The sequence below is a fragment of the Artibeus jamaicensis genome, unplaced genomic scaffold (genome assembly GCF_021234435.1).
Source record: "Artibeus jamaicensis isolate MK-2021 breed Jamaican fruit bat unplaced genomic scaffold, CSHL_Jam_final scaffold_2375, whole genome shotgun sequence".
NCBI lineage: Eukaryota > Metazoa > Chordata > Mammalia > Chiroptera > Phyllostomidae > Artibeus > Artibeus jamaicensis.
This window is the reverse complement of record NW_026522032.1, coordinates 835,727-861,325: the sequence shown is the minus strand read 5'-3', so window position 1 is coordinate 861,325 and position 25,599 is coordinate 835,727. Positions and strand designations below refer to the sequence as shown.

The following is a 25,599-nucleotide window of genomic DNA, read 5'->3' as shown; positions in this document are numbered from 1 at the left end:
AATGATATGATACTCCATGATATGGTTGCACCACGACTTATTGAATCGTTCACCTATTGATGGACTTGTGGATTGTTTCCACCTTTTGACTAGTGTTGGCGTGAACATTCTTGGGTAAGTTTTTGTGTGGTCATATGTTTTCAATTCTTTTGGGTGTTATACCTAGCAGTGGAATTACTGGGTCCTAAAGTAACTTAACATTTTCAAGGAACTGCAGACTTTTTCCCAAGTTGGCTATACCTTTTAGGCCCACCCTGTTTTGTAAACTGAGAAGAGAAAAAGAATGTTAACCTTCTTAACATTTTTGCCTCCTGGGGCTCAACTTTGGCCTTTTCTGTCCTCCCCATAGCCCAAGGCCATGGTAGCTGGAGTTGACAAAGCATTCTGAACCTAGCTCCTCAGGTGCTTTCTTGTCCTTGTTAGATGTTGGATGCTTTGAGGCAAAATCCTAGCAGCTCTTTTAATTTTAAAGATTTATTTATTCTCAGAGAGAAGGAAATAGAAGGAGAAAGAAAGGGAGAGAAACATGGATGTGTGAGAGAAACATCAACTAGTTGCCTCTTGCATGGTGCCCTGACCCGAGTGGGGCTTGCAACAAGGCATGTGCCCTGACCACAAATTGAACTGGTAACCTTTTACTTCGTGGGATGACTCCCAACCAACTGAGCCACACCAGTCAGGGCATTTCCTAGGAGCTTTGGTGTATGCAAAACGTTGGTTCTCCTGATGCAGTAGAAAGATTAGAATAATATATGGCAATAAGAATGAATTATTTCTTATGTAGTTAAAGCTGTTTAGGATTTCTTTTTACTTGAATATGTTGCTCGTTGAAATCTTGAACTTGATAATTTACACCACTGCCTTGTTTAAAGCCTTAGACTTCTGTTCCACAATTTTGTGTTAGATAAGTAGAAGTGAGTTGTGAATTTTGTTTATAAATTCCTGTTTGTACCTAGACTGTTATTGAATCACACAATCTTGAGCTAATAACAGTCTTGCCGTAATAAGGATCATGTCCTCTCCTTTCCTGTGATAAGAGTTTCTTCGTCTTGAAATGGACCTTTGTTTACTTTGCACTGAAATCGGGTGTCTTAAAAAAGCAAAGGCCCTAGATTGGGGGATTTTTCCACTTGATGCAATTAAGTCACACAAATTTTAATAGGCTCCTAGAAGATTAACATAATTTGTATAAATATGCCTGTTGGAGGTCTGGATACATGTCCTTCACATTTTCAAAAAGGATATAGAGAAGTTTTCCAAATTCAGACTAGATTATTAAGAGTTATTTGTAAACAGTGAAAAAAAGAAGTGGTAAGTACAGGAACCAGCATTGGTTCACCAAGGTCAAACAGGTCACGTGAGACTGGCCAGTTTGCTTGATGGATGGGGTTACTGGACTGGTAGATCAGGAAAATATGGTAGATGTAGTTTACTTAGATTCCATTAAGGCCCTGCAAGGCTTCTTTGGTCCACCCTTGGATCAGATGACCAGGCGACAGTAATGATAATACATTTAAGTGGAGTTGTCTGTAACCGGTTGATAGCTCAATCCCACATGAAAACGCTGAATGAGCCAGGAGCAGTGTGGAGGGGAATTTCTCGGGTATGTGTATACTGGCCTTGTCCTTGGGCCTGTCCCATTCATTTTGCCTCCCCCACTCCTCTCAGATTGCTTCTTTTTTCCCTGGATAGAAAAGTGTTACATTTAGATTGGTAGAAAATTGGAAAGTACAGAAAAATGCAAAGTAAAAAAAATGTTCAAATCACCTGTAATCACCTCCAGAAATAACCGCTGTGTGTGTGTATTTTCCTCCAAACTGTTACAGCATACCGTATGCTCTAGAATGTATCTCAAGACTGGGATCATTGTATTTAAAACAGTTTTATATCTTTTTTTAACTGAACATATGTCATGATTCAAGTGGTTTTTAATAATTCACTAACATTGCATTGTGTGTGCCGTCATCATGTCCTTTATTGGTCTTTATTAGTGGACATTTAGGTATTCCCAATTTTTGATATCTTACAAATAACTCTTTGATGGATATTCTTGTACGAGGCTTTTTGGGACTCCGAGGTTGTTTCCTCAGAATCAATTACTTGGAGTGGAATTATTGGGCCAAAGGGTATGGCCGTGTCTAAGACTTTTGGTATATTTTGCTCAATTGGTCTCCACCTCTACCAACAGTGTATTTAAGATCCTTGCTCCTGGCTGGTGTAGCTCAGTGGATTGAGCGCGGGCCTGGGAACCAAGCAACCACGGTTCGATTCCCAGTCAGGGCACATGCCTGGGTTGCAGGCCAGTTCTCTCCCTCTCTCCTTCCTTTCCCCTCTAAAGATAAATAAATAAAATCTTTAAAAAAATTTTAAAAAAAGATCCTTGCTAACATGCAGTATTATTTTTTAAAATCTTTGCAAATTTGATATGTAAAAATGTTATTTAATTTAGGCTTCTTTTGTTAATAATTGAATTGCACGTGTGTGTGTGTGTGTGTGTGTGTGTGTGTGTGTGTGTGTGTGATTCATTGGTCATTATGTCATGAATTGCCTGATCCTACATGCCCTTTTCCCATCTCCCTGTGGAGGTCTGGTCATCAGTTCGAATTGATGTGTAAAAGCTTTCATGTAATAGAATATTAATTCTTGGTTACATATGTTGCAAAGATGTTTCCCAGTTTGTAGTTTGCTTTTTTACTTTATGATTTTATGTTCTCAAATCTCCCAGTGTTTTCTCTAATGCATTTTGCCTCTACCCATAGGTTTGGAAGGGTCTGCCTTACCCTGGGAGCAAATAAATATCCACCTTAGTTTTATTCTAGTTATTTAATGTTTTAGTTTTGCATTTAAAACTTTTCCCTGCCTGGAGTTTATGATATAAAGGTAGGATACTACTATACCTTAGTTTTGCTCCAAATGTTTAATGAATCACCTCAGTATTATTTATTACTTAATTAATTGTTTTGAAGATTTTATTTATTTTTAGACAGAGGGAAAGGGAAGGAGAAAGAGAGGGAGAGAAACATCGATGTGGGGCTGCCTCTCGCGTGTCCCCCAACTGGGAACCTGGCCCACAACCCAGGCATGTGCCCTGACTGGGAATCCAACCAGTGAGCCTTTGGTTTGCAAGCCTGTACTCAATCCACTGAGCCACACCAGCCAGGGCAGTACTATTTATTAAATAATTCATTTTCCTACTGTTTTTGAAGTGCCACCTTTATAACACACACACACACACACAGTGTGGATTTCATATTTCTTATTCTGGTCTGTAATATTTTACTCTGGGATTATCAGTTACTGAAAAATGATTACAGAAGTTTAGACAAATGACAAGGAGAGTCTTTCTCTTGGTCCCATTTCCTGGGTTCCTTCCACAGAAAATTCACTCAAAAGAGATTCAGTTGATGCCCCAGTAAAGACTGTCAAGGAATTGGTGAGCCTGTTGGGATGACTACTGTGAGGAATGTGTGAATCTAGCCTTTCCTTTGATGTGATAAAACGTAGAAATTAGGTACGTCAACTCAAGTTAGCAAGCTTAGTGTTATAAGATGTTGTGTTTCAGGGACTATATTGCAGCCTCTCTGTTTGGTGGAAGAGGTTGTTATGAACAAGAGTACCTACCCACTACCTTGAGAACAGGGAACGGTATAATTGTCTTCATTCTTGTGTTTGTCTTTGGGTGGTTCTTAACATATACTTTGGCTCATGGGTTAAAGGAACTAAAGGCTTTGTGAGTCTTGCATGTGAATATGCTGAATGAAATTTATTTGATATGGAGAAAAGGCCCTATTTGAGGCATTCACCGTGACCCGCTGGGTGATCCGGAATAGGTGAGAAGGACCAATAGCAAGTCCTGTGGATAACTTCTTAGCTTGATATGAGATCAAAGCATTTTTCATTCTACTCACTTCACAACAGGTGGCCGCGTGTTCTGAATCCTTTATGTACAGGGTCCAGCACAAATAACACCCCCTTTTTATTACAAAACCTTTTATTACAAAATTATAAGCCTGGAATTCTGTAACATAACATCGCCCTCAAGCACACCATATGACATTTTAGGTGAAATGTTCACATTAAAACTATAAATTATTACACTCATATATATTATTACCCTACCAACCACACTTCAAGCGGGCGTTAATTCTGCCGGATCCTATACCATAGTCCTTCCACCTGGTAGTTCTTCCTACATCCTCACTAAGCTTTTAAAGAGACAGAAAAATCCAGTCAATAGGAATAAAGTGGAATCTTTTCTGAGGTGCTAATCTGTCATGTCTTGTTTCCTGCTTCACTCTTGGTATCAGGGTGCTATCCAGAATGCAGGCTGTGTATGGCTGAGGAAGCACACTGTGACAGTGCAGGGACCGGAACAGTGACAGCAAGGTTTCTTGTTCTGGGTTAGCTGTAGTCCCAAACCCATTGTTCTGAAAGTAGAGCTGAGATTATTCTTCTCCAAGCATTATTTGCTGCCCATATTGAGCCCTGTTTGTCACTGTTCTGCCCTCCCTTCATCTAACTGTGTTAATGATTAAGGGAGTAGCAATATGTAGCCTTCGGAATTTTTGTTTGCCATTTATGCCCATTGATTTGGTACTTTTTGGACCCAGAGAGTTTAGGATTATTTGCAAATATGAAAATTTTCCTCTTCTAAATCATATTAAAAATTAACCCAGTCCTAGGTTTGACACCTTATGGACCTCCTTGATTTGATTATAAAATCATAATTATGGCAAAATTAGAAGGGACCAGAGAGATTGTCAGTTTTAGAGGTGTCCGTGTTTCTAAATAATGGGCTCCATAATTACAAACTAACCCACGAGGGAGGCTTCATTTTGTTCTTTTTAAGATTTTATTTATTTTTTTAGAGAGAGGGGAAGGGAAGGAGAAAGAGAGGGAGGGGAACATCAATGTGTGGTTGCCCCTTGCACACCCCCTACTGGGGACCTGGCCCACAACCCAGGCACGTGCCCTGACTGGGAACTGAACCAGCAACCCTTTGCTTCACAGGCTGACGCTAACCCCACTGAGTTATACCAGCCAGGGCCATATTGTTTTTATGGAGACAAGTTTGTGACTCCTAGAAATGGTGCACTATCTGCTGTTCATATGCATATCCATTTTTCCTTCATCTGCATCCATTTCTTTTGAAAACATGGGCTGTACTGTTGGGACAGATGCTTGTAATTCAGACGCATCCTGAGGCTTGGCACTCCAAAGAAAACTATGGAAATCTAAAACACAATTCATACTCATCAAAATCTGGGACTCTCTCATGAGGCTGTCGCTTCATTTGCACCAGACTTCTGTGCATTCTCCCAGTGGGTGATTGCTTTGAGCTCAGGGCAGCTCTGCAATGCCACATGAGGGCTACCTGAGTTGGGGATTGGAATATCTGTACTTCCGTGGGAACAAATGAGCCTTTGGGTGGCTACTGACTTCTTTTGAGCTCACAAGCCAAACAAGACATGTGCTATTATTATTCAGGCCTGTCTTCTGTATTCAATATTTGTGTGGGGACGTAAGGTCGGGAAGTTACATTTCTCCTTTTTACTTTAATTGTGTCTTCCCATTGTTCCTACCTGTCACGGTCTATGCGTGAAGTCTGTCATCCAGTTGTCTCCCCAGCTTCGTTGTCATTTCCAAATTTGATAGGCATGACTTTTATTTTATTTTGTAGTGTTTCCCTTTTATATCTTCATCCAAATCATTGGTAGTCTATACTGCATACAGAATAAGAACTGTTTGTTGCTATCATTGGTTTCTTGTCTCTATAACATTTTCCTACCCATAATTCAATAGGGCCAAATGAACTTTCTGTGCATTGAGAACATGAATCCCTTTCAGCTTTTCCAAATTAATAATACATGTCATATTTAGGTCTGAGGACTCCATTTTTCTGCCATTAGGAAGGTACATGGATTTGAGAGCAAAGTCTTACAGGGGAAATGGATTTGGAGGCTTGCGTAAGTTTCTAGTTTTTATTAGTGAACATTGTAGTTTCAGGCCCTCTTGATACTGTATTACACTATGAAGCAGATCTTGAAACCTCTGACATGTCAGTGTTTTGCAGAAGTGGGTTGTGGGTTTTTTGTTGTTGTCGTTGGCCAGTTTTTAGCATTTTGGGGGTGGGTGGAAGGAGAAAGTTTTGTTCTCTTTTTTTTCCGACATTAGTTCCCAAGGGGCCAGAACTTGAAAATCACAGTGGCCAGGTTTGGCCCACAGGATCTTTATGGCAAGCTACCAAGTCAACAAAAGTTTATTGACTCAAGAGGGGTGCAGGTTGCCACGCTAAATTTTGAGAAGGAACCAAAAACCACATCAAGGAGCTTATAGTTTTGTAAAGGAAATGACGTCACCACAAACACTGGGCACTAGATGTCAACGGAGAGAGGCAGTGGAGGGTCTGGAAACTATGACAGACGAAGCATGATTAAGGAAATAGCAATATTTAGCCTGTAGAAGAGATAACTTATTTCGAGGACAGGATGAGCATTCCCTATTAGCCTGATATTATCCAGCCTTTTCCTGGTCTTTCAGGAAAAACCTCAGAAGTTGCTTTTGGTCCTTTCTCACCCTACATCCAATCAGATGTAAAATTCTGTCAGTTTCTAGATCTGACATATTTCTTGATTCTTGTCTTGTCTTTCTATTCTCAGTTGGCCCCGTACTATGTCAGGCATTTGAAGTCATTTTCTATAGTGGAATAGGTTCCTGGTCTTTGTTATCTTTATGTCTGTCCTCCATTCTCTGTAACATCCTCTGAATGATCTCCTCCCAAACCTAGTTCTAATTGGATCACTTTCCTGTTTAAACGCCTCAGTGGTTCCCATCACTTTGTAAGAAAAGTTCTATGTCAAACTCTTGTAATCTCGCCCCCAACCTTCCATCACCTCCCTTCCCCCTGCTCATAGTTCTCCTTCTGATCAGTCATATTCAGTAGGTCCCGGAACCTGCTGCAGGCTTTCCTAGCTCTTTGACCTTCTTTAAACTGTTCCTTCATCCTATTATGAAGCAGAGAACCCATTGTGTTTTATGCTGTTTTAGATGCCAAAATTAGGATCAACTAGCAAGAGAGATGGCCCTCGATCTAATAATTTTCTCTTGAATGGTGTTGTCTAATAATTACGGAAGAGAGCTTCCCAACACTGGAAATACTGAGCAGAGGCTAGGGGGGGCTAGATGCTTTGGATGCTGTAGAAGAAGGGGCTACCTACACTGGGGCCTGTAGGGCCTAAAGAAAAACAGAGCCCTGACTGGTATGGGTGGCTCACTGTGTTGGGCATCATTCCTGCAGACCAAAAGGTCACTGGTTTGATTCCCAGTCAGGGCACATGCGTGGGTTGTGGGCCAGGTTCTAGGTTGGAGGACATGCAAGGGGCAACCCATCAAGGTTTCTCTCCCTTTCACTCTCCCTTCCCCTCTCTGTAGAAATGGATAAATAAAATCTTTAAAAAAAGAGAAAGCATGGTTCTCTGCAGTTAACAAATTGCTTCATAGCAATTGTCACAATTATAATTAAAACTGTAGTTAAAGAGTTGTTTGTTTCATGATTGTAATTTCTAAGAACTGTTTTGATTACCATCACACATCTAGCAGCCCTCACAGCACCTGGCACACAGTGAACTTCAGTAAATATTTGAGTAAATAAAAGAACAAATCAAACTTCTAGGATGCAGAAAGAAAAGATGGTGAAGGACATAAAGGATGTTCAGTGTCGGGCAGGGGATAAAATTCCAGGAGAAGGAAATAACAGGTAAGAGTGAACAAGTTGTGTCCAAGCTACTGTACCACAGTAGCTTCCAAAAGGATCTGTGTAATGAGAGATGGATAGAGGGGCTGGGAGTGACAGGATGATGGATGTAGCAGTCTTTGAAAATTTGGTAGACATATTAACGTAAATATGTTAGTTGCTATTGAGTTATTATAGATACTTGGAGAGGGAGGCAACAAGTTGAAGTTTGAGGAAGGCTTTTCAAATAAGAAGCTAGCCCAGGCAGGTATAGCTCAGTGGATTGAGTGTCAGCCTGCGAACTGAAAGGTCACAGGATCCTTTCCCAGTCAGGGCACATGCCTGGGTTGTGGGCCAGGTCCCCAGTAGGGGGCATGTGAGAGACAACCAATTGATCTATTTCTCACACACTGATGTTTCTCTCCTTGTCTTTCTCCTCTAAAAATAAATAAATAAAATATTTAAAAAAAAAGAATCGAGGCTGTAGGGGAGTTTGCAGAATCTGGGGGCACACGACCCAGGCAATACAGGAGTGGTCCTGAGCAGAGATGACACAGTGTGAACTAGATCAAAGAAAGAGAGAAAATGAAGAGGCGAGATCAACAGTGAGGCAAGGAGATGAAAGTTAGAAATTGATGCACTGAGGAAGCAATTAGTATGAACTATTGGTTGTGCTCTGGGGAAAGGGGGGTGGGAAGGGAGGTGTTCTTTACAGTATCAGGGAGGTTTGGCCTGAGTTTATCAAGTAGGGGGAGGCATAGGGGTCAAGTGTAGAGGTAGCTATTTCTAGAGGAAGATAGAGTGTCACATAGGTGTCAGGACGAGACCTTTGAGCCTGCAACTCCTCCCACAGAAGGACCACATTTTCTGCGATTATGATTATGCGGTGAGAACATTTGAGGTTCCTCTTTGTCTTTGTCTATTCCAGAATACAATCTTGATTTTACTTTGGCATAACCAAAGGCTCATTGAAGTGTTTTTTCCCCCAAACAAAAGATCAGTCTGTCCTCAAAGGCAAATTCCGCCTCCACTTCTTCAGAAACAGAAAAGCTGCTTGAAATTTTAAAACATCACTTTATCCTATTTCCAGTCATAAAAGTTTCAGGATGTTGGGGTTCAATGTGGTACTGCCAATCAAATTTTTTCATGTGAATGTAATTTCACCCAGCACTTTCACTTTTAGGAATCCATGCTATGGTAAGACTCAGAAATAAATAGTGCAGCACTGATGGTAATATTGAAAAATTGTAAACAATTTAAATGTATGTCCATTGGGATATGACTGAAAAAATGATGGTCTATCCATAATGTGGAATTCTATGCAGCTATTAAAAAGAATTCCCCAGCTGGTGTGGCTCAGTGGATGGAGTGCCAGCCTGTGAACCAAAGGGTCACCAGTTCGATTCCCAGTCAGGGCACATGCCTGGGTTGCGGGCCAGGTCCCCAGTAGGGGACACATGAGAGGCAACCACACATTGATGTTTCTCTCCCCTATCTTTCTTTCTCTGTTCCCCTCTCTAAAAATAAGTAAATAAAATCTTAAGGAAAAAAAAAAGAATGAGGTAGATCTCTATGTACTGACGTGGGTGGGTTTCCACTGACATATCAGAGAATAGAAAAAAGGAGATGCATGTGACTGTGTAAGTTGTGAGTGTATGTATATAAACAATATATATGAATGATTGACCCTTGAACAATGCGTGGGTTAGGGATGCTTGACCCTGGGCTCTCAAATATCCACGTATAACTTGCCTCTCGCCAAACTTAGCTAATAGCCTGCTGTTGACTGGAGGAGGCCTTACTGATAACACAGTCAGTGAACACATATTTCGTGTGTTGTGTGTATTATGTACTGTTCTTTCAATAAAGTAAAACCACAGAAAAGGTTAATAAGAAATCATAAGGAAGAGAAAATGTTTACAGTATTTATCAAAAAACTATCCGTGTGTAAGTGGACCTGTGCAGTTCAAACCTGTGTTGTTCAAGGGTCAACTGTACCCGGAACTAAGTCTGGAAAGATACATACTAAAAATCTTAACTGATGACCTGTGGGTAATGGGATGGGGAAATGATATGGGAGTGTCTAAAGAAAAAAGTTATGGATTTATAAAAATCATGTGCTACTTTTGTAATTTCAAAAGCTGTAAACTCATCAGCTTTCTCTGCAGGCACATTGGACAGCGGCCTCTAGCACTTTCCTGGGGGAGGGGGGGTTGCAATTGTATTGTGAATTTTTGTCTCTTATTTTTCAAAAATTTTTTTCTTTTTGAATTATCAATTATTTTTTTTCGGAGAGGGTACCATACCCTCCTTTTGCTGTACTCTGCACACGATACTTACCTTATCTTTTCCCTGAACGACACAAAGCTCAATTTTTCTAAGCCAAGAACAGCAGTTCCAAACCCAATTGGGCATCAGAATCACCGTATTTAATATACAATGAAAGAAAACAGGGCCACCTCGACATTTGCTAAAAATGCAGATTCCTGGGTCTGCTCAGTAAGCTGTGAGTCAGTGTCTGGGGTGGAGTCCAAGATCTTTCAGAGGCACCCTTGGGGGTCAGTGAGAAACTCTGTGTTGGGGAAATGTTGACTGATTGCGCCCCCTCTTACTCTCAGTGTTTAGCGAAGGAAACAATGGCTGCAGTGACTCACCGTGGACATCTTTGTGGGTCACAAGTGGTTGCGTTCATCTGAATGGGAAAAATGAATAAAACACAGTGTAAGTAGAGTTGAGATGTTAGCAATGAGTGTTTCTTTGAAGTAGCGCATTTGAAGTGGGCCCTTTGGGTTAGAGGCTAGTCTGGTGGGCTTTCTAAGCAGCAGCTTTCTCATCGATGCATCATGGACCCTTGTAAGTGTGTGGGGGAGGGACCTTGGCAAATTGTGAGTCCTTAGAATTCAAACACATTTTAACTGAAGCTCCTGTTCTTGGATAATAGTTAGTGCCTATAATATTAAGCTGAGGTACTATCTACCTTGAGACTATTCTAAACACTTTTTGTGTTAGAATTGGTTTTTTTTTCTCTTTGTTATAAACAAAGTCTGTTAATCAGATGCCCACTGTGAGTTATTAACATCTCAAAAGGGTGTTTGAAAGACATATCCCAATTGCTCCCAGCAATTAACCTTGGTAAGAAAGTAAATGGGAATAGTTCTTAACTACCTTTCCAAGTCTTCAGTGAAGCTGGCAGCCATCAGTTAAATAAACCATTGGGTTTATGAGTTCTGAGAAGTGTCGGCTTGGGCGCACTTCTGTAATTTGCTCCTCATTTACCCAACAGTCATTTATTCAGAGGCTACTCTGTGCCTGGTGGATGTTAGATAACTCTACAAATAAAAGCCAGAGACCTGATGAGCATCTGGAACTCTAAGGGAACCATCTGAATGGGAAAAAAATGAATAAAGTACAATTTAATGCACTCGAAAGCTTAGTAGCACTTAGAAAAACAGAAAGTGGATTCCTTAAAGCAATATCCTCGTTCTCTTTCTGAGGTCTATTTTAAGTGGGCCCTCTGGCCCAGCATTATCAAGCTTGGATTAGGAGCTTTGAGGAAATGGTGGTTTGCTGGTTGTTTTTTTAAAGGTTTTTTAAGAAACGTAGTTACTAAGCAACTGCCATGACCTGCTGCTAAGTTGGAGTTCAGCAGTAACTCAATTCCAAAGAAGGGAAATATATAAACAAGTTGTGAGAGGGGGAAAACCGGCTTAAGGACAGATTGGGTGTATTTTTTTCCTCTGGGTTCAATGCATATTTCTGCCTTTTGCTTATCTTCCCCAAGAAAGGGCTGCCTGGTCAGAAATCTCTTTGTCTCACCCAGCTCTCCATCTGGCCTGGGAGTGCAAAGGAGGGCCAGAAAGGAGTGCCACTGGAGAAGGCTAAGGTAAAGGGCCAAGTCCTGGGGTGGGGCCAGCACCCAGACCAGCTCTAGAGGTAGACAGCTCTGCTGCTGTGCTCTTGGACAGTGTATGACAGATGGGTCGCCACCCTCTCTACCTTTAGATTTGGGACACCTCATGGATATCGATGCGTTGCCCTGTAACCCTCAGAACAGGGACATTGTCCAGCTGCTATCTCGCTCCCCTCCCCTCAACATTTAATGGGTGAGTCAGTGACTTAACTACTTCCTGTAGGATTTCAGGGCGGGGAGGAGGTCATGAGGACAAACCCCCATAACTCCAGTGCAGGGCGAATGGAAGAGCACATGAATTGAACCAGTTCGCTTCATTGGGACAGGAGTGAACAAAAACTTTCTTGAGAAGAGGCGCTTTCCATGCGTTGGAACCTCATTTCCTCCCCTTTACGCTCTGTAGCATTTCCCTTCATACCCAACTGAAGGTCAGGTTGCTTTGCTGAGGGAAGGGGAGTGTCAGGTGTTGGAACAGGTGTTTTGTTTTCTGCTGTGGACTCACACAGACTACAAGGGGAAGCTTCTTGCCAGCCCTGTATGGTATAATGCTTTTGTGGAATTCTTTTTCCCTGGAAATGTGTCTGGCTTTTTTTTTTTTTAAAGCACTTCCCCAACCTCTATCCCTAGAATAAATCTTGGCTTCCTTTAACATCAGCTGGCCATAATGAAGTAGGCCTGTTTTCTCCCATTTCCACAGCCTTTGCCTTAGACATATCCATTTAATGTGGCAATTATAGACCTGCAAGATGTTGTGTAATTGTGTGTGTGTGTGTGTTAAATGGGAATATTATATTTTAAATGCACTAGGAGAATGTCACAGCAAAGCAGCCCTATAAATAGCCTTTTATAATAAAGTTATAATGGCTACAGTCAGTTTTCCTGTATCAGGTTTTCTTACATTTGGCGTACAGCTCCAGTCCCCTTTACAGAGTGCTAAGGCGGGTTGGGCTGTTATGATGATGTCAGTGATCCTTAGAGCTGGGCAAGGATCGATCCATCCACGGTCCCACCAACCAGGTGATTTGGGAGGAGGGAGTTATTAGCAGATTTCTAGATATGACAGATTTATGTGTTAATGTAGCATTGTTACTGAAGCCAAAGACCATGTCTGTTCAAGGGGAAATCACTTTGTGACGTTCCTATCTGATTGTGAGGTCCATTTGTTTTCTACCTTGGTCCGGGGTTCCAACCACAGATCCCCACTCCAAGAAGTCATCTAGAAACAAGTCGTCTTTCTTGCCTAACAGTAATATAATGGCCTCGGGTCCTTTCCAGCCTCCCCCACCCTGCGTCTCAAGGCCATCTGTTCTCTGCAATCCACTCTTTGGGAAATTCTCCTTTCCCATCTGCTCTCCTTGGGCCTTAATGCCTGCTCTGAAGATTTATGAAGGCTGCACTGGAACCTATTTCCAGTTGTTACTCTTTTCTTTCAGGATCAGTGAGATTTCAAGGCAGGTAAAAGCCTTTCCCATTTGATATGTCCAAACGTGACTCCTTTTTCAGGTGTGTTCTCTCCTTTTATGACGGTGGGGGGTGGAGAGAAGTCTGCCTGTGTCTGCTTGGAGGAGGGACTCTGCCTATCCAAGCAAAGATCAGCTCGGGCTGCTTTGAAGCCAAGTGTCCTCTGGCCCTTGGGCCACTGGCATGCAGGCTCAGTGCGGCTCCTTTGGCTTCATTCTTTCCTTCCCCTTTCTCTTGTCTTCCTGACAGAGTACAGTCGCTTTGAGTCGAAGATACATGACTTGCGAGAACAAATGATGAACAGCAGCATGAGCTCTGGGTCTGGGTCCCTCCGGACAAGCGAGAAGAGGTCCTTATACGTCAGGTGAGTCCCGCTTCCAAGCCACAGGTCCCGCACTGCACAAGGGGAGCCCCGTGCCAGCCCAGCCCTTGTTTACATAGTGGGGTAGGGAGCGTGTACCGCCCGCACCACCACAACACTGTGCACGATATGCTTGGGTTGTGTACTTTCTGGTCAGTAGCACTTCTTCCCCGTTGGGAGCTGGCTTCTTCCTTTCTGCTCATGAATGACTCAGTACAGGAACATTACATTTCGGTTTGCTCTAATCGGGAAAGACTGCTGGGTGATTGTTGCTAGTCAGCATTGAAATAGCACTTGAATGTTCAAAGTACGTTGCTTGCAATGTATGATTTGAGGGGACAAGTTGGTACCCCTCTTTCACGTATGAATAATACACACCAGGCACTGTATCCAAGCGTATCAACTACCACTGTGTTCCAGTACAGGGTCTCTTTTAAGAGACCAAAGAATTGGCAGGTGGTTGCACTTTTTGTAAAACATTGTGTTTGCTCACTCCCTGCTGCCCTGGGCTGCCGTATCTGAATCATGGGACATGGGACAGGATGGTGGACGGTCCCCAGGAAGTGTGGGCGGAGGGAATGGGTATGTAGTTTTGCACCCGTACTTTTGCTGCTGAAAACTCTTCCAGGATATCCAAGGTTGAGCCTCTGACCCTGCGGGCACATTATCATACTTTGTCAGGTCAAAGTACAAACCTCCTGGGTCACTGGACTGCTACATGAACAGTGTGGCCTCCTGGTAGGATTATAGTTTTCTTCTTTCCACCTGGGATTCTTGGAAAAACTCCAGTAATTGGTGCGAGTCGGTTGTATCTCTGCAAGGTTAAAGCCCTTACAGAAAGAGGTGGCGGGGTTACACCCCTGATGTTGCGGCCTCCTTCCCTGTGTGTTTCATGCTTACTTATGGGGTTCTAGCAAACTCCTGGGTTATCCCTGGCCAGGTGGCTTGGTTGGAGCATTGTCCCATGCACCAGAAAGCTTGCAGGTTCGATTGCTGGTCAGGGCACATACCTGGGTTGCAAGTTTGATCCCTGGTTGGGGTGCATATGGGAGGCAAATGATTAGTGTTTCTCTCTCACATTGATGTCTCTTTCTCTCTCTGTCTCTCGCCCTCACCCCCCTTCTCTTCCTCCCTCCTTCCCTCCCACCCTTCCTCTCTCCATATCCTTGGGAGAGGATTTAAAACAACAAAAATCCTGGACTGAACTTTTTTCTAGTGGCTAAGGGGTTAGGAGGGGAGGTTGCGTATGCTCGTTGCCTGGCAACAGGACAACTGCTCTGTCCTTGGGGTTCAAGATGAAGATAGCTGACTGACAGAAAGACTAATTGTGGCTCTTCTCTGGATACTTGATTTGTTTTCCTGTAGTTGGTCTTCCCTGTCCCTTCTGCCAGGAGTGGGGCTGAGGGAGCCCAGCTTTTACGCCCAAAGCCCACTAACCCCTTCATGGTTCTTTTCTAAAATAACCCCTCCCCTTGAGTCCTTACATTTTGGGAGCAGCTTTCTGTACATGTGTTGTACTCACTTCTCACTCTGGTTTCTGTCACTAAAGCCTTAGACACCCAGGCACTGCTGGGGAGAGTCAGCAATGCGCTGTGGCCTGGCGCTACAGGGTAATACCTCTGTGACTTGGTCAGGACTGTTCTGTTCCATGCTTCCGAGCCCCCGCAGATGCGGCGCTCCAGTGCGCGTGGGAAGCTACTCTTTAGGCAAGACAGTTTCTTTGGAGAGCTGTATTTTTAGATTTCCCCTCTCCTCTCCACCTCTCCTGGGCTAGAGCTCTCCCTGCCTGGGTAGGGGCACTGGGGCGTTAGCTCCTGACCTGGAAGACTTGGAACCCCCTTCTGTGGCCCCAGCCAGGAAAACATTTCCTCCAACTCTGAGGAGGAGGGTGGAGACGGACTCTGCTTCTAGCAAAGCAGTTTATCCAGTTTGCATAATCTGCCCTCACCCTTATCTCAGTCACATCTGTATCCTTTGCACAAAGTAAATATGGCTTAGAATAGTGAACATTTGTGACTTACTTTAAAAAATAACATTTCCTGGCTGAAGCAGTGATCCCAGGTCCTTCGCTGAACTAGCCCCTCTGCCAGAGCCAGCCTAGCTCTGTTTCCTCCTTTCATGCCTGTTTGTGGCCTTTCACTCTGCACTTGGTTCCCTTTCTTCCACGTATAAACATATTCAACTTTCTTCCATTCCTAAAACGAAAAGAAAGACATTCCTTCCATACCAGTAGCTCCTTAAACGATCATCTCGTCTCTCTTCTTCTGCTCTCCACGTTTGCTCAATTCTGTGCTAGCAAACACTAGTTCCTCGAGAGGTGAATAGTATTCAATGAAAAGGCAGTGCTGGTTCAGGAAGTTGGGCACTTGTAGGATTCAGTAGGAAAGCAGCGTTCTTCCCTGTGACTAATCTCCAGGACGGACTTCCTAGGCAGTATTTTCCCGAAAGATAGGAAGGAGCATAGGAGCCTTATTTGGAGAATCCCATCTTAACATGCAGCTTGGACAATGTTGGAGTCATCTGTACTCGCTGCTGCTATTTCTTCCAATCAGCTCTCTTTCAGCATCTGCCCTTGAGCTTGGTGTGATGGCTCCAAGCAGCTCTGGAGGAGCAGAGGCCCAAGTCTGCCAGGGAACTGCGGTGACCTCTTAGTCGTCCAATCCAAGGTCTGGTTCACTGACTCTCTCCCATTGGTCTGACTTCTTCAGAACATTTGTCTCCATGGATTACCTACTTTTTTCTTTCTTTCTATTTTCTTTCTTTCTTTCTTTCTTTCTTTCTTTCTTTCTTTCTTTCTTTCTTTCTTTCTTTCTTTCTCTTTTTAAAAAGATTTTATTTATTTATTTTTAGAGAGGGGAAGGGAGGGAGAAAGAGGAGAGAAACATTAATGTGTGGTTGCCTCTTGTGTGCCCCCTACTGGGCACCTGGCCCTCAACCCAGGCATGTGCCCTGACTGGGAATCAAACCAGTGACCCTTTGGTTCACAGGCCAGCACTCCATCCACTGAACCACACCAGCCAGGGCTACCTGCTTTTTTCTTTAAAGGCTGTCTTCCTAACCTCACTGACCATTCCTCAGCACATTTCATGAGCTCTGCCCCCTAAATGGCAATGACAAATTATTTTCACAACTTTGAGTCCGGTCCTTGTGTAAATGAGTCCCCCGATCAGTTTACTGGACTCCAGACCTGCAGTGCAACTACTTGCTGGCCATGGGCCCGAAGCCGCCCTCCCAGTACAGTGTGTGCAAAACAGACCTTCCCACACCAACCCCTCCTCACTTCCCTTACCTTAGTTAATTGCATCGCCCAATCATGTGGACAAGGGATTAGATTTATTCTGTCACCCAAGGCAGATCTCAGCTCCCCAAGAGGAAGAAATTGCCACTGATTAAAGCTGTCTCAAAGTGGAATGGCCTGCTTCCGGAGATAGTACATTTTATCTTTTGTCACAGGAGGTGTGACAGAAGAGGCTGGGCAACCATCTGTCTAGGTGTCGCAGACACGGGTGAAAGTAAAGCAACAGTGTGGATATGATCTGCCTGGAAGCTTTCAGTAGTTCCCCAGTGTCTTCCGGATGAAGGGCATGAGCCTTTAGGGAAAATCAACTACGCATCCGGGCCATTGTGATTCTTTTGAAATTGCTTTTTAAAATCCTCTCAATAAGGTTCCCAAGTAGACATGATTACTTTCATTTTGCAGATGAGAAAACTGAGACTCCAGTTAGAAAACCAAGAAGTTCCCAAACTGGAACTTGACCCCGGTCGGTCAGAGTCTAGAGGGGGGTTGTCTCAGCATTTCCCAAACCTGCGGATAGGACGTAGCTGTCATGCCAGTGAAAGGACACATCCACAGGCCCCTCTTCGCTCACCTCAGATTCACCAGGTTGGGGAAATGAGTGTTTGTAACAAGCAATTGGGCCCCTCATGACTGACCACCTGTGTGTCGCCATAGACACGTATTCATTTCACTTGAACTGCTGAACATTACACTTGCTTCGGCTTCTCCTGCGAGGAAAGTTAAAGCCCAGGGCTATGAACTTGGCCCAGCTGCTGAGGAGTGGGGGCGGGTGCAGGGAGGTGGCAGCCCTGTTTTCTGCCCTCTGGCCGCTTGCTGTATACACGGAAGACACTGAGCTGCAGCTGGTGAAAGTGAAGGAATCCTTTCCAGGTGGGGTTTCACCTCATTCTTTTTGCTATTCTTTCCCTTTCTGACATTGTTTTCCTGCCTTCCCTTCCCCCGAGTCTCTGTCTTCCTCTGGTGTGCAGGGGGTTGCAAAGCTCTTTTGAAGCAAATAACACCCTCTCACAGGTGCACTGAGGCTATAGCAGGTGAAGCCCTGGGGAGCTATGCTGTACAAACCACAGGGGAGACAGGAGTTGGGGAGCAGGGAGCAGGAGGAAGAAGGAGAGATAACAGTGTTTGTAAAAGGAAACTGGGTGTTAAAGTCACTACTGACTTAATGGAAAGGCCTTCCCCGCCCTCTACCATACTAGGATCATCACTTAAATCATATAGGTATGGGGGGAGCAGAGCCCCTCTTTCTGCCAGTGTAGGACCTCTGCTGTGCAAGTCAGTTGGCCTTCCACATTGAAAAAGTCCACAGAAATATAGCTCTCTTGCCCTAGCCATTGTGGCTCAGTGGATTGGGCACCAGCCTGCAAACCAGAGGGTTGCTGGTTCGATTCCCAGTTAGGCCACATGCCTGGGTTGCGGGCCAGGTCCCCAGTGGGGGGTGCTCAAGAGGCAACCACACATTGATGTTTCTCTCCCTCTCTTTCTCCCTGCCTTCCCGTCTCTCTAAAAGTAAAGAAATAAAATCTTAAAAAAAAAAGAAATATACCTTTCTTGAGCCTCTTGCTCAGCATCAGGGTGGCTGGATGTTTAACTCGGGCCATTCTGATGTGTGGGTAGTACAAGGACACAGGGTGGGTTAGGCTTCCAGGGACTTCCAAATTCTGTACTTGTGTTTTATTGAATGTGTCTATCAAATGAGTAAATGAAAGACCTTGTTCTCCAAAAGTTGCCAAGAAGCTGGATAGTACAATTGTAGAAATAGCTTTTGAAGATCTGTTCTGGCCAGTCTGCCTGCATTCTTCGCAACCACAGGACAGCATCAGGCATTTGGGGAATCCTGGCGTCCCCGCTGGCCATCTGCCATCCCAGTCTTCTTCCCACTCTAGAAAGGAAATCATGTTGGGGCATCTGTAGTCTCGAGTCAAGAAACAATGTTAGAAATACTGGCTTGATCATCAAAGGCAGCTGGAGAATGCTACTTCTTGTCAACAAGCAGACATGACTTGTGCAACCAGCCTTTGCTGAGCCCAGGGTGGTGCTGGGGGGGGCGGGGCCTGACTCTGTGTTACTCATTAATGAGTTTCCATAGCAGATGAAAATGCCAGCAAGGTAACATTGGCCCTCATCACCATCTGATGGGATTTGGGGGTGACGGTCATATGCATCTAAAAAAGCCACAATTTGTAGAGTGTTCAGGGCTATTGGAGAGTGGGGCAAAGTTTCCAGTATCAGTGATTCCAGAACTGCCTGTTGCTAGATCATTACCCCAAACGCCAGTCCTGGACCTGTGTTTATAATCCCCTCAGTGGATGCAACAAGTAGGTGAACCTCAAACGATCACACACAGTGGGCCGTGTGGTCCTTGAATGCTCCTCTCACTGCAGATTTGCCCTCTGAGGCCAGAGACTTTGAGTAGACTAAGGGAGACAGTGTGCTTCCATGCTGTCCATCTCCCCTCCCTTGGAGTGTGCCAGGGAGACATGGCATGCTTGCTGCCAGGTGCACTCGGGCCCCTTGTGAAGATCTGCCATCTATTATCTACCTGAGCAGTCAGGTTTGGACTTCTGGGTTGTTCTTCAGAAGCTGCTGGAAACTTTTACTCTCACACTGACGTGAGGGGTTGCTGAGTGATTGCTACTTTATAGCTCTCTGCAGGCGTTATATGGAGCAGGCAAGAGAGGGGCTGAACTTTCAAATAATATGTGCCCTTCATCTATTGCCTTCTGTCTTAAGTAGCTCGGGCTGCTTTAACAAAATACTGGGTTGGCCAAAAAGTCCATTATGGTTTTTCCATCAAAGACTATATTTTTTCATTTTCACTAATGACTTTATTGATTTGGGTATTTTGAAGATGTTGGCTAGCTCCCGCTATTGGCTTCTACTGGGTAGGGGGCCGGGGTGCTGCTAAACATCTTCCAATGCATCAGGCAGCCCCATAGCAAAGAATTATTTGGCCAAAATGTCAGTAGTACCAAGAAAGTTTGCAGACCACTTTCATTGTGTTTGATCAGTCACAGCACCTTCTCCATATACTGCCCAAATCTTTATTCGTGTTTCAGTTATGTTTTTACCTTTCTTCAAATAACAAAGCATAATACGCTGAACATGTTGTGTATCTTCTTCCACTGTCAATATTAAAATGGCTGCATGAAAATTCACCAATTTTGACAACTATTTTTTAAACTGCATGCTGAAATGACAGCTGTCACAATACAATCTAACAAAATTGTTTCAAATGAACTTAAAGACTACTATGCACTACTAGAGCCATCGTACGGAAAAAACGTAATGGATTTTTGGCCAACTCAATACCACAGGCTGAGTGGCTTAAACAACAGACAGTTATTTCTCATGGTTTTGGAGGTTGGGAAGTCCAAAGTCTAGGTGCTGTCAGACTTGGTGTTAAATGAGGGCCCCCACTTCCTGGCATATAGACGCCACCTTCCTGCTGTGTCATGTGACCTTTACTGGTTGCGTGTGTGAGGGGAGAGGCGGTGGTGAGGGAGGGAAGAAGGGAGAGAAAGGGAGGGAGAGAGAAAGGAAAAGGGAGAAGCGGGGGAGGGAGGGGGAAGCTCTTCTGTCTCTTCTTCTTCTCATCAGGAAATTAATCTCACGATGCTCCCTCGTGAGCTCATCTAAACCTAATCACCTCCAAAGGCCCCACCTACTAATATCATCCCATTAGAGACTGGGGATTCGGCATATGAATTTGTGGGGAACACAGACGTTCAGCCCATAACACTGACCAGAGAAAGAAAGCAATGTCTTCACCCTGGCCTCATTTGCCATTTGGGAACATACCACATGGCCTCAGTCCTCAAAGGGCTTCCCCTTTGGCAGTAAAATAGCAAAAGATTTTAAAAACTGCAAGAGCTAACTAGCAATACACACAAAACATAAAGAAGGGTCACTGCTAAATACATAGTAGGAATTTGGAAGAAGGACATTTGGAGAGGGCAGGGTCGCAGAGAAAGGTGGGGCTTTGGTTTGGACCCCAGAGGAGCCGCCGAAGGCCTGAGAGGACAAGCAGAGCCTCCCAGGCCAGACAGATGGCTGTCACAGGCAGAGAGCTGAACACTGTACTGGTTGAGTGCAGCAGAAGCAGCCACTTGGCTTTCAAGGCTGAAGTGCTCTTGTTTACTTTGCTGAGAGAAACCTGCCCAACCAGTTTCTTGAGTAGTTGCCATTTGCTTGGTGTTCCTGCTCACTAAGACACTAGGCTGTGCCAGGTACTTGTGATTTCTCTGCATCTGGCATATCCACCCCTCATAATTCTGGATGGGAACTGCGGAGACTTGGGCCTGGCACCCTGCTTGCTTTCAGCCCATGATAGTCCTGCTTTCCCATCAGGCAGTGAGGTCCCAGTTAAGAGGAAGATTAAGGGGCCCCAAGCATGTGCATCATCCCCATGAGTGTGCACCCAGCTCATAGGGGGTGCTGTTTGAAGAGCATCACTCAAAACATGTCTTGTGAGACCTTTGGCAACACGGTCTCCTTCAGAAGACAGGTGGCGGTATTTACAGCTGCCATGCTGATCTTAGCTCGGGGCCTCCGACCTGCAGACGCTGGTGAGAGAAGTTAGTGTTTTTCTGGCCTAGCCACCATGTTTGAGAAGTGACAGGAAAACTGAGGATTTGGCTTTCCCTGGCTTCACGGAGGTGCTTGGCCATATCCGGGGAGGAAGGTACTTAGGGTTGGAGAATCACCTTTCATTTAGACCACTCCCTGTGATCTTAGGCTGTGCATGGTAGTGTTTCCACAAGCTTTTTAAAAAAAGACTATTTTATTTATTTGTTTTTAGAGAGAGGAGAAGGGAGGGAGAAAGAGGGAGAGAAACATCAATGTGTGGTTGCCTCTCCCACACCCCCCACTGCGGACCTGGCCCGCAACCCAGGCAGGAGTCCTGACTGGGAATCGAACCGGTGACCCTTCAGTTCACAGGCTGGCAGTCAGTCCACTGAGCCACACCAGCCAGGGCTGTTTCCATAGCTTTTGTTCTCTCCAGACACAGGGTTCCCTCTGACCTAACCAGTCCTTAAGTTGGAGGTCTCCATGACACTCTCTTTATCTAGACTCAGCAGTAAGAGGCTTCTGAGGCCTCTGGTCTCCCAACAGCAGCATGTCAAAAGATCGCACACATGGGGTGGGGCCAAGGTGACAGAAGGACTCATTATGGCCTATCTTTAGGTGTCTAGAGACAAGTAGGTGCTGCCTCCTTCTTTTTTTCCTGCTTACTCTCTTTTTGAGTCACAGGTTGAAAAGCTCGCTTGCTGCGTCATCTGGGCCTCAGATATGTAGGATTTTGGTTCCAGCGCAGTGATTGATTTAAAAGGAGCAGCAAGTGTGTTATCTGCCTTGATTTTCTCCACTGCCTGTGCTCAGGATAAAAAGGAGGGGTGGGCAGGAGGGTATGTCCAAGAAAGGTGCTCCCTGATCCTGTCACTAGGCCTAACCAAAGGCATGTGTAACCAGGTGCCAATTCCCTTCACTTCCTCAGGTTTCCAGGCTGTTCCTAAGAGACCACCCACTGCTAGGTGGCCACAGTTTAGCATGCTTCTTCAAGATCTTATGTAGGTAGTCAATATTTTTTTCGAAACTTATTAAAGCCCAGTGTAAATACTTTTCTGGATTACATGAACTACGTGTCATTCAAAAGGTGGTTGGAGCCCTGGCTGGTGTGGCTCAGTGGGTAGAGCACCAGACAGCAAACCGAAAGTTCCCCAGTTCGATTCCTAGTCAGAGCACATGCCTGGGTTGCACACCAGGTCCCCGCTTAGGGACATGTGAGAGGCAATCAATTGGTGTTTCCTCTCCCTCTTTCTCCCTCTTTTGCTCTCTAAAAAAATAAATCTTTTTAAAAAGGTGGTTTGACTTCACTACTCAGGCCTGTGCACTTTGAACTGGGTTACTTTCGATGTGAAAGTTTAGCCTGGCTATGATAAACAGAAGCAGAGGCGATGAAGTCAGTCACACAGGGCCCACTAAATGAATACCATACTTCCTAGGGGGCTGCAGGTGGGCCATCGGCAGGTCGTCTGTAGGTGGCCCAGCTCAATAGTCTCCCTAGTGCCCTGCGGCGCAGCCAGGTGCAGGCGCAGTTCACTCCAGCCACTTGTCCCTGCTCACGCTGTTGCCCTCTAGCTGGAAGGGTTTCTCCCCATCTCTGTCCTTTCGAGCCCTGAACCTTCACTGAGCCCCAGTTCAAAACTCAGCACCTCCTTATAGCATCCCCTGGCTAGTTAGATGTGCTTGATCTTGCTCCTGAATGCTTTTAAGCCTTGGTTTGTCCCTTCTTTGTGCCTCTTCCTACAACATGCTTAGATAGCACAGCCCACAAGGCCAGGAGTCTGCTCTGGCCTCCATTGAACACAGTGCCCCATGCACAGTGGACTAAGTAAGCATTGAAAAAATGGAAGAGCCCTGGCTTTTGTAGCTCAGTGGATTGAGCACCAGCCTGCAAACCAAAGGGTCGCTGGTTTGATCCCCAGTCAAGTCTCATGCCTGGGTTGCAGGCCAGTTCCCAGCAGGGGTTGCATGAGAGGCAACCACACACTGATGTTTCTCTCCCTCTCTCTCTCTTCCTCCTCTGTCTAAAAATAAATAAATACATGATCTTTTTCTTTTTTCAAAAAAGAAAAGAAATACTGGAAGAAAGGCATTTTCTACACATAGCCACATGGAGCATTAGCTTTTTTTTTTTTAGCATGATTATGACTGAGATCTCATGACATTTTTCTGAGATTGAAGAGCCCAGGTCTGAAAGTCACCTACCATCCAATTGTACATGAGGCTCTGTGTGCCTCTGTGCCTCCTTTTCATCATCTGTGAGGAAGTTTTCTAGCTTGTCAAACATTTCAGCAGGAAAAGAGACCAAGTGGATTTAGAGAGAATCCACATCACAGTTTAGAAAACAAATCAAAATCATGACAACGGAAGAGCTGCTGAGGGAATCAGGCACGCTTACCCTGAGAGAGAAGAGCTAGGGAAGACTCAAAGACATTGAATGCTAAAGCTGGAAAGAAACTTAGAGAAGATTGAAGGATTTCCTTTACTATGTAGGAAGAGGGACGAGGTGACCTCTGAGGCTCCAGTGTTCTGCAAAGCTCTGTTCCCACTTGCAGTTCTGATTGACAGAAAAGGAAACTCGTGTTAATTCATCTTTCATGTTCTCAACTAAGAATGATCTTATAGTTTGGAATTTTAAATAAAAATATCATACTGCTACGTCTTTGCAGAATCAAAGTGTAAAAAGCATTGTCAATTCTGTTGCTCAGTATTTCTCATTCACAAATTCGTCAGATAAATCCAGGCACACTTGGGTACCACTTTTTAGTGGCAAATTGCCTTTTTTGCCTTGTTTCACAGGGAACTTCAAGCCACACTTGTTCCTCAACTGAAGCAAACGGTGCAAACCAGGGGCTTGGAATATCGATTTCCCCACATTTTAAAAGGTGCCTAGGAGAGCACCTGGTCATATTAGATGCTCATAAATATCTGTTTAATTAATGAAGACCCTGAAGAATAGAATACTGTATCACTCAACAGTGTGGTGACTGCCAGGGGAGGGAGGTGGGAGGAGGTGGAGGAGGGTATGGGAGGATAAATGGTGATGGATGGACACTTGGGGCAGTGAACACACAGTACAGTGTACAGATGATGCATTACAGCAGGGGTGTCAAAGTCATTTTCACCGGGATGACATCAGCCTCGTGGCTGCCTTCAAAGGACCAAATGTAACTTTAGGACTGTGTAAATGTAACTACCCCTTAACAGTTAACCGAGAGCTTGGTGCTGCTGCCGGGTAGAAACAAGGTGCTGGGCTGGATAAAACAAGATAGAGGACCAGATTTTGCCCGCAGACCTTGTGTTTGCCACCTGTGCATTATAGAATTGCAAACACGAAACCTACATAATCTTATTAACCAATGTCACCTCAATAAATTCAATGCAAAATAAAAGGATATTTAAAAAATATTTTATAATGGGCTATTATTTCAATTTAACCTTTATTGAAATTAATGCATAGAAGAGTTTAAAATCTCAAGATTATAATAGCATATACACAAGTATTAATCCCTTCCCTATTCTCCCGTTTTCTTGCTAACACAAAGGTAACGGCTTTCAGATATTTTTGCTGCAACAGAAAGAAATAGTAAATCACAATAGCCGTTTATGTGTTAAATAATGGAACTACAAAATAATAAGGACATAGAAATTCAATAAAATAAAATTTAGGCATTTCTTTTCACTAGGAAAGAAATACAAAAAGCTTATAGGAAAGGAAAGGCAGTCATCTATCGACATGATTTATATAATAATATAAAATTAAGTATTCTTTCACCAAATAATGTGATACAACTAAAGTGGGAATGCCAGGGACAAAGGGTGGGTGAGTGTTATACAAAACCCATGTACAATGTCTAAAATGTAAAACAAAAAATATAATATCAAGGAATAGCAAGAAGAAATAGTTATTTAGAAATGTGTTAGAAAAGAAAAACAGCTACCAAATTGGAAAGCAGTTTCTTTTTAAGTTTTCTTACATTTTTTGAAAATATTTATTTATTTATTTATCTTTAGAGAGGAAAGAGAGAGGGAGAGAAACATCAATGTATGGTTGCCTTTCGTGTGTCCCCTGCTGGGAATTGGCCTGCAGGGAACTGGTCTGCAACCCAGGCATGTTCCCTGACTGGGAATTGAACCACGATCCTTTGGTTTGCAGGCCTGTGCTCAATCCACTGAGCTACACCAGCCAGGGCTTTCTTACATTTTTTGAAAGTTGGAAAAGGAACATACACACCTGTGGTTAAAAAGCAAATCAAACAGCATCATTCACCATG

The 25,599-nt window shown here is 44.1% G+C and overlaps 1 protein-coding gene across 6 annotated transcripts in view; it reads left to right on the top strand.

Moving 5' to 3' along the window:
- DLG3 (discs large MAGUK scaffold protein 3) overlaps nucleotides 1-25,599 on the top strand; it is a 53,076-nt gene that overhangs the window by 15,213 nt on the left and 12,264 nt on the right. For all 6 annotated transcript variants that reach the window (XM_037133094.2, XM_053656658.1, XM_053656659.1 and 3 more), the window contains one exon: nucleotides 13,353-13,467. In XM_037133094.2, coding sequence (XP_036988989.1) covers nucleotides 13,353-13,467 — 115 coding nt within the window. The remainder of the gene's footprint in view (nucleotides 1-13,352; nucleotides 13,468-25,599) is intronic.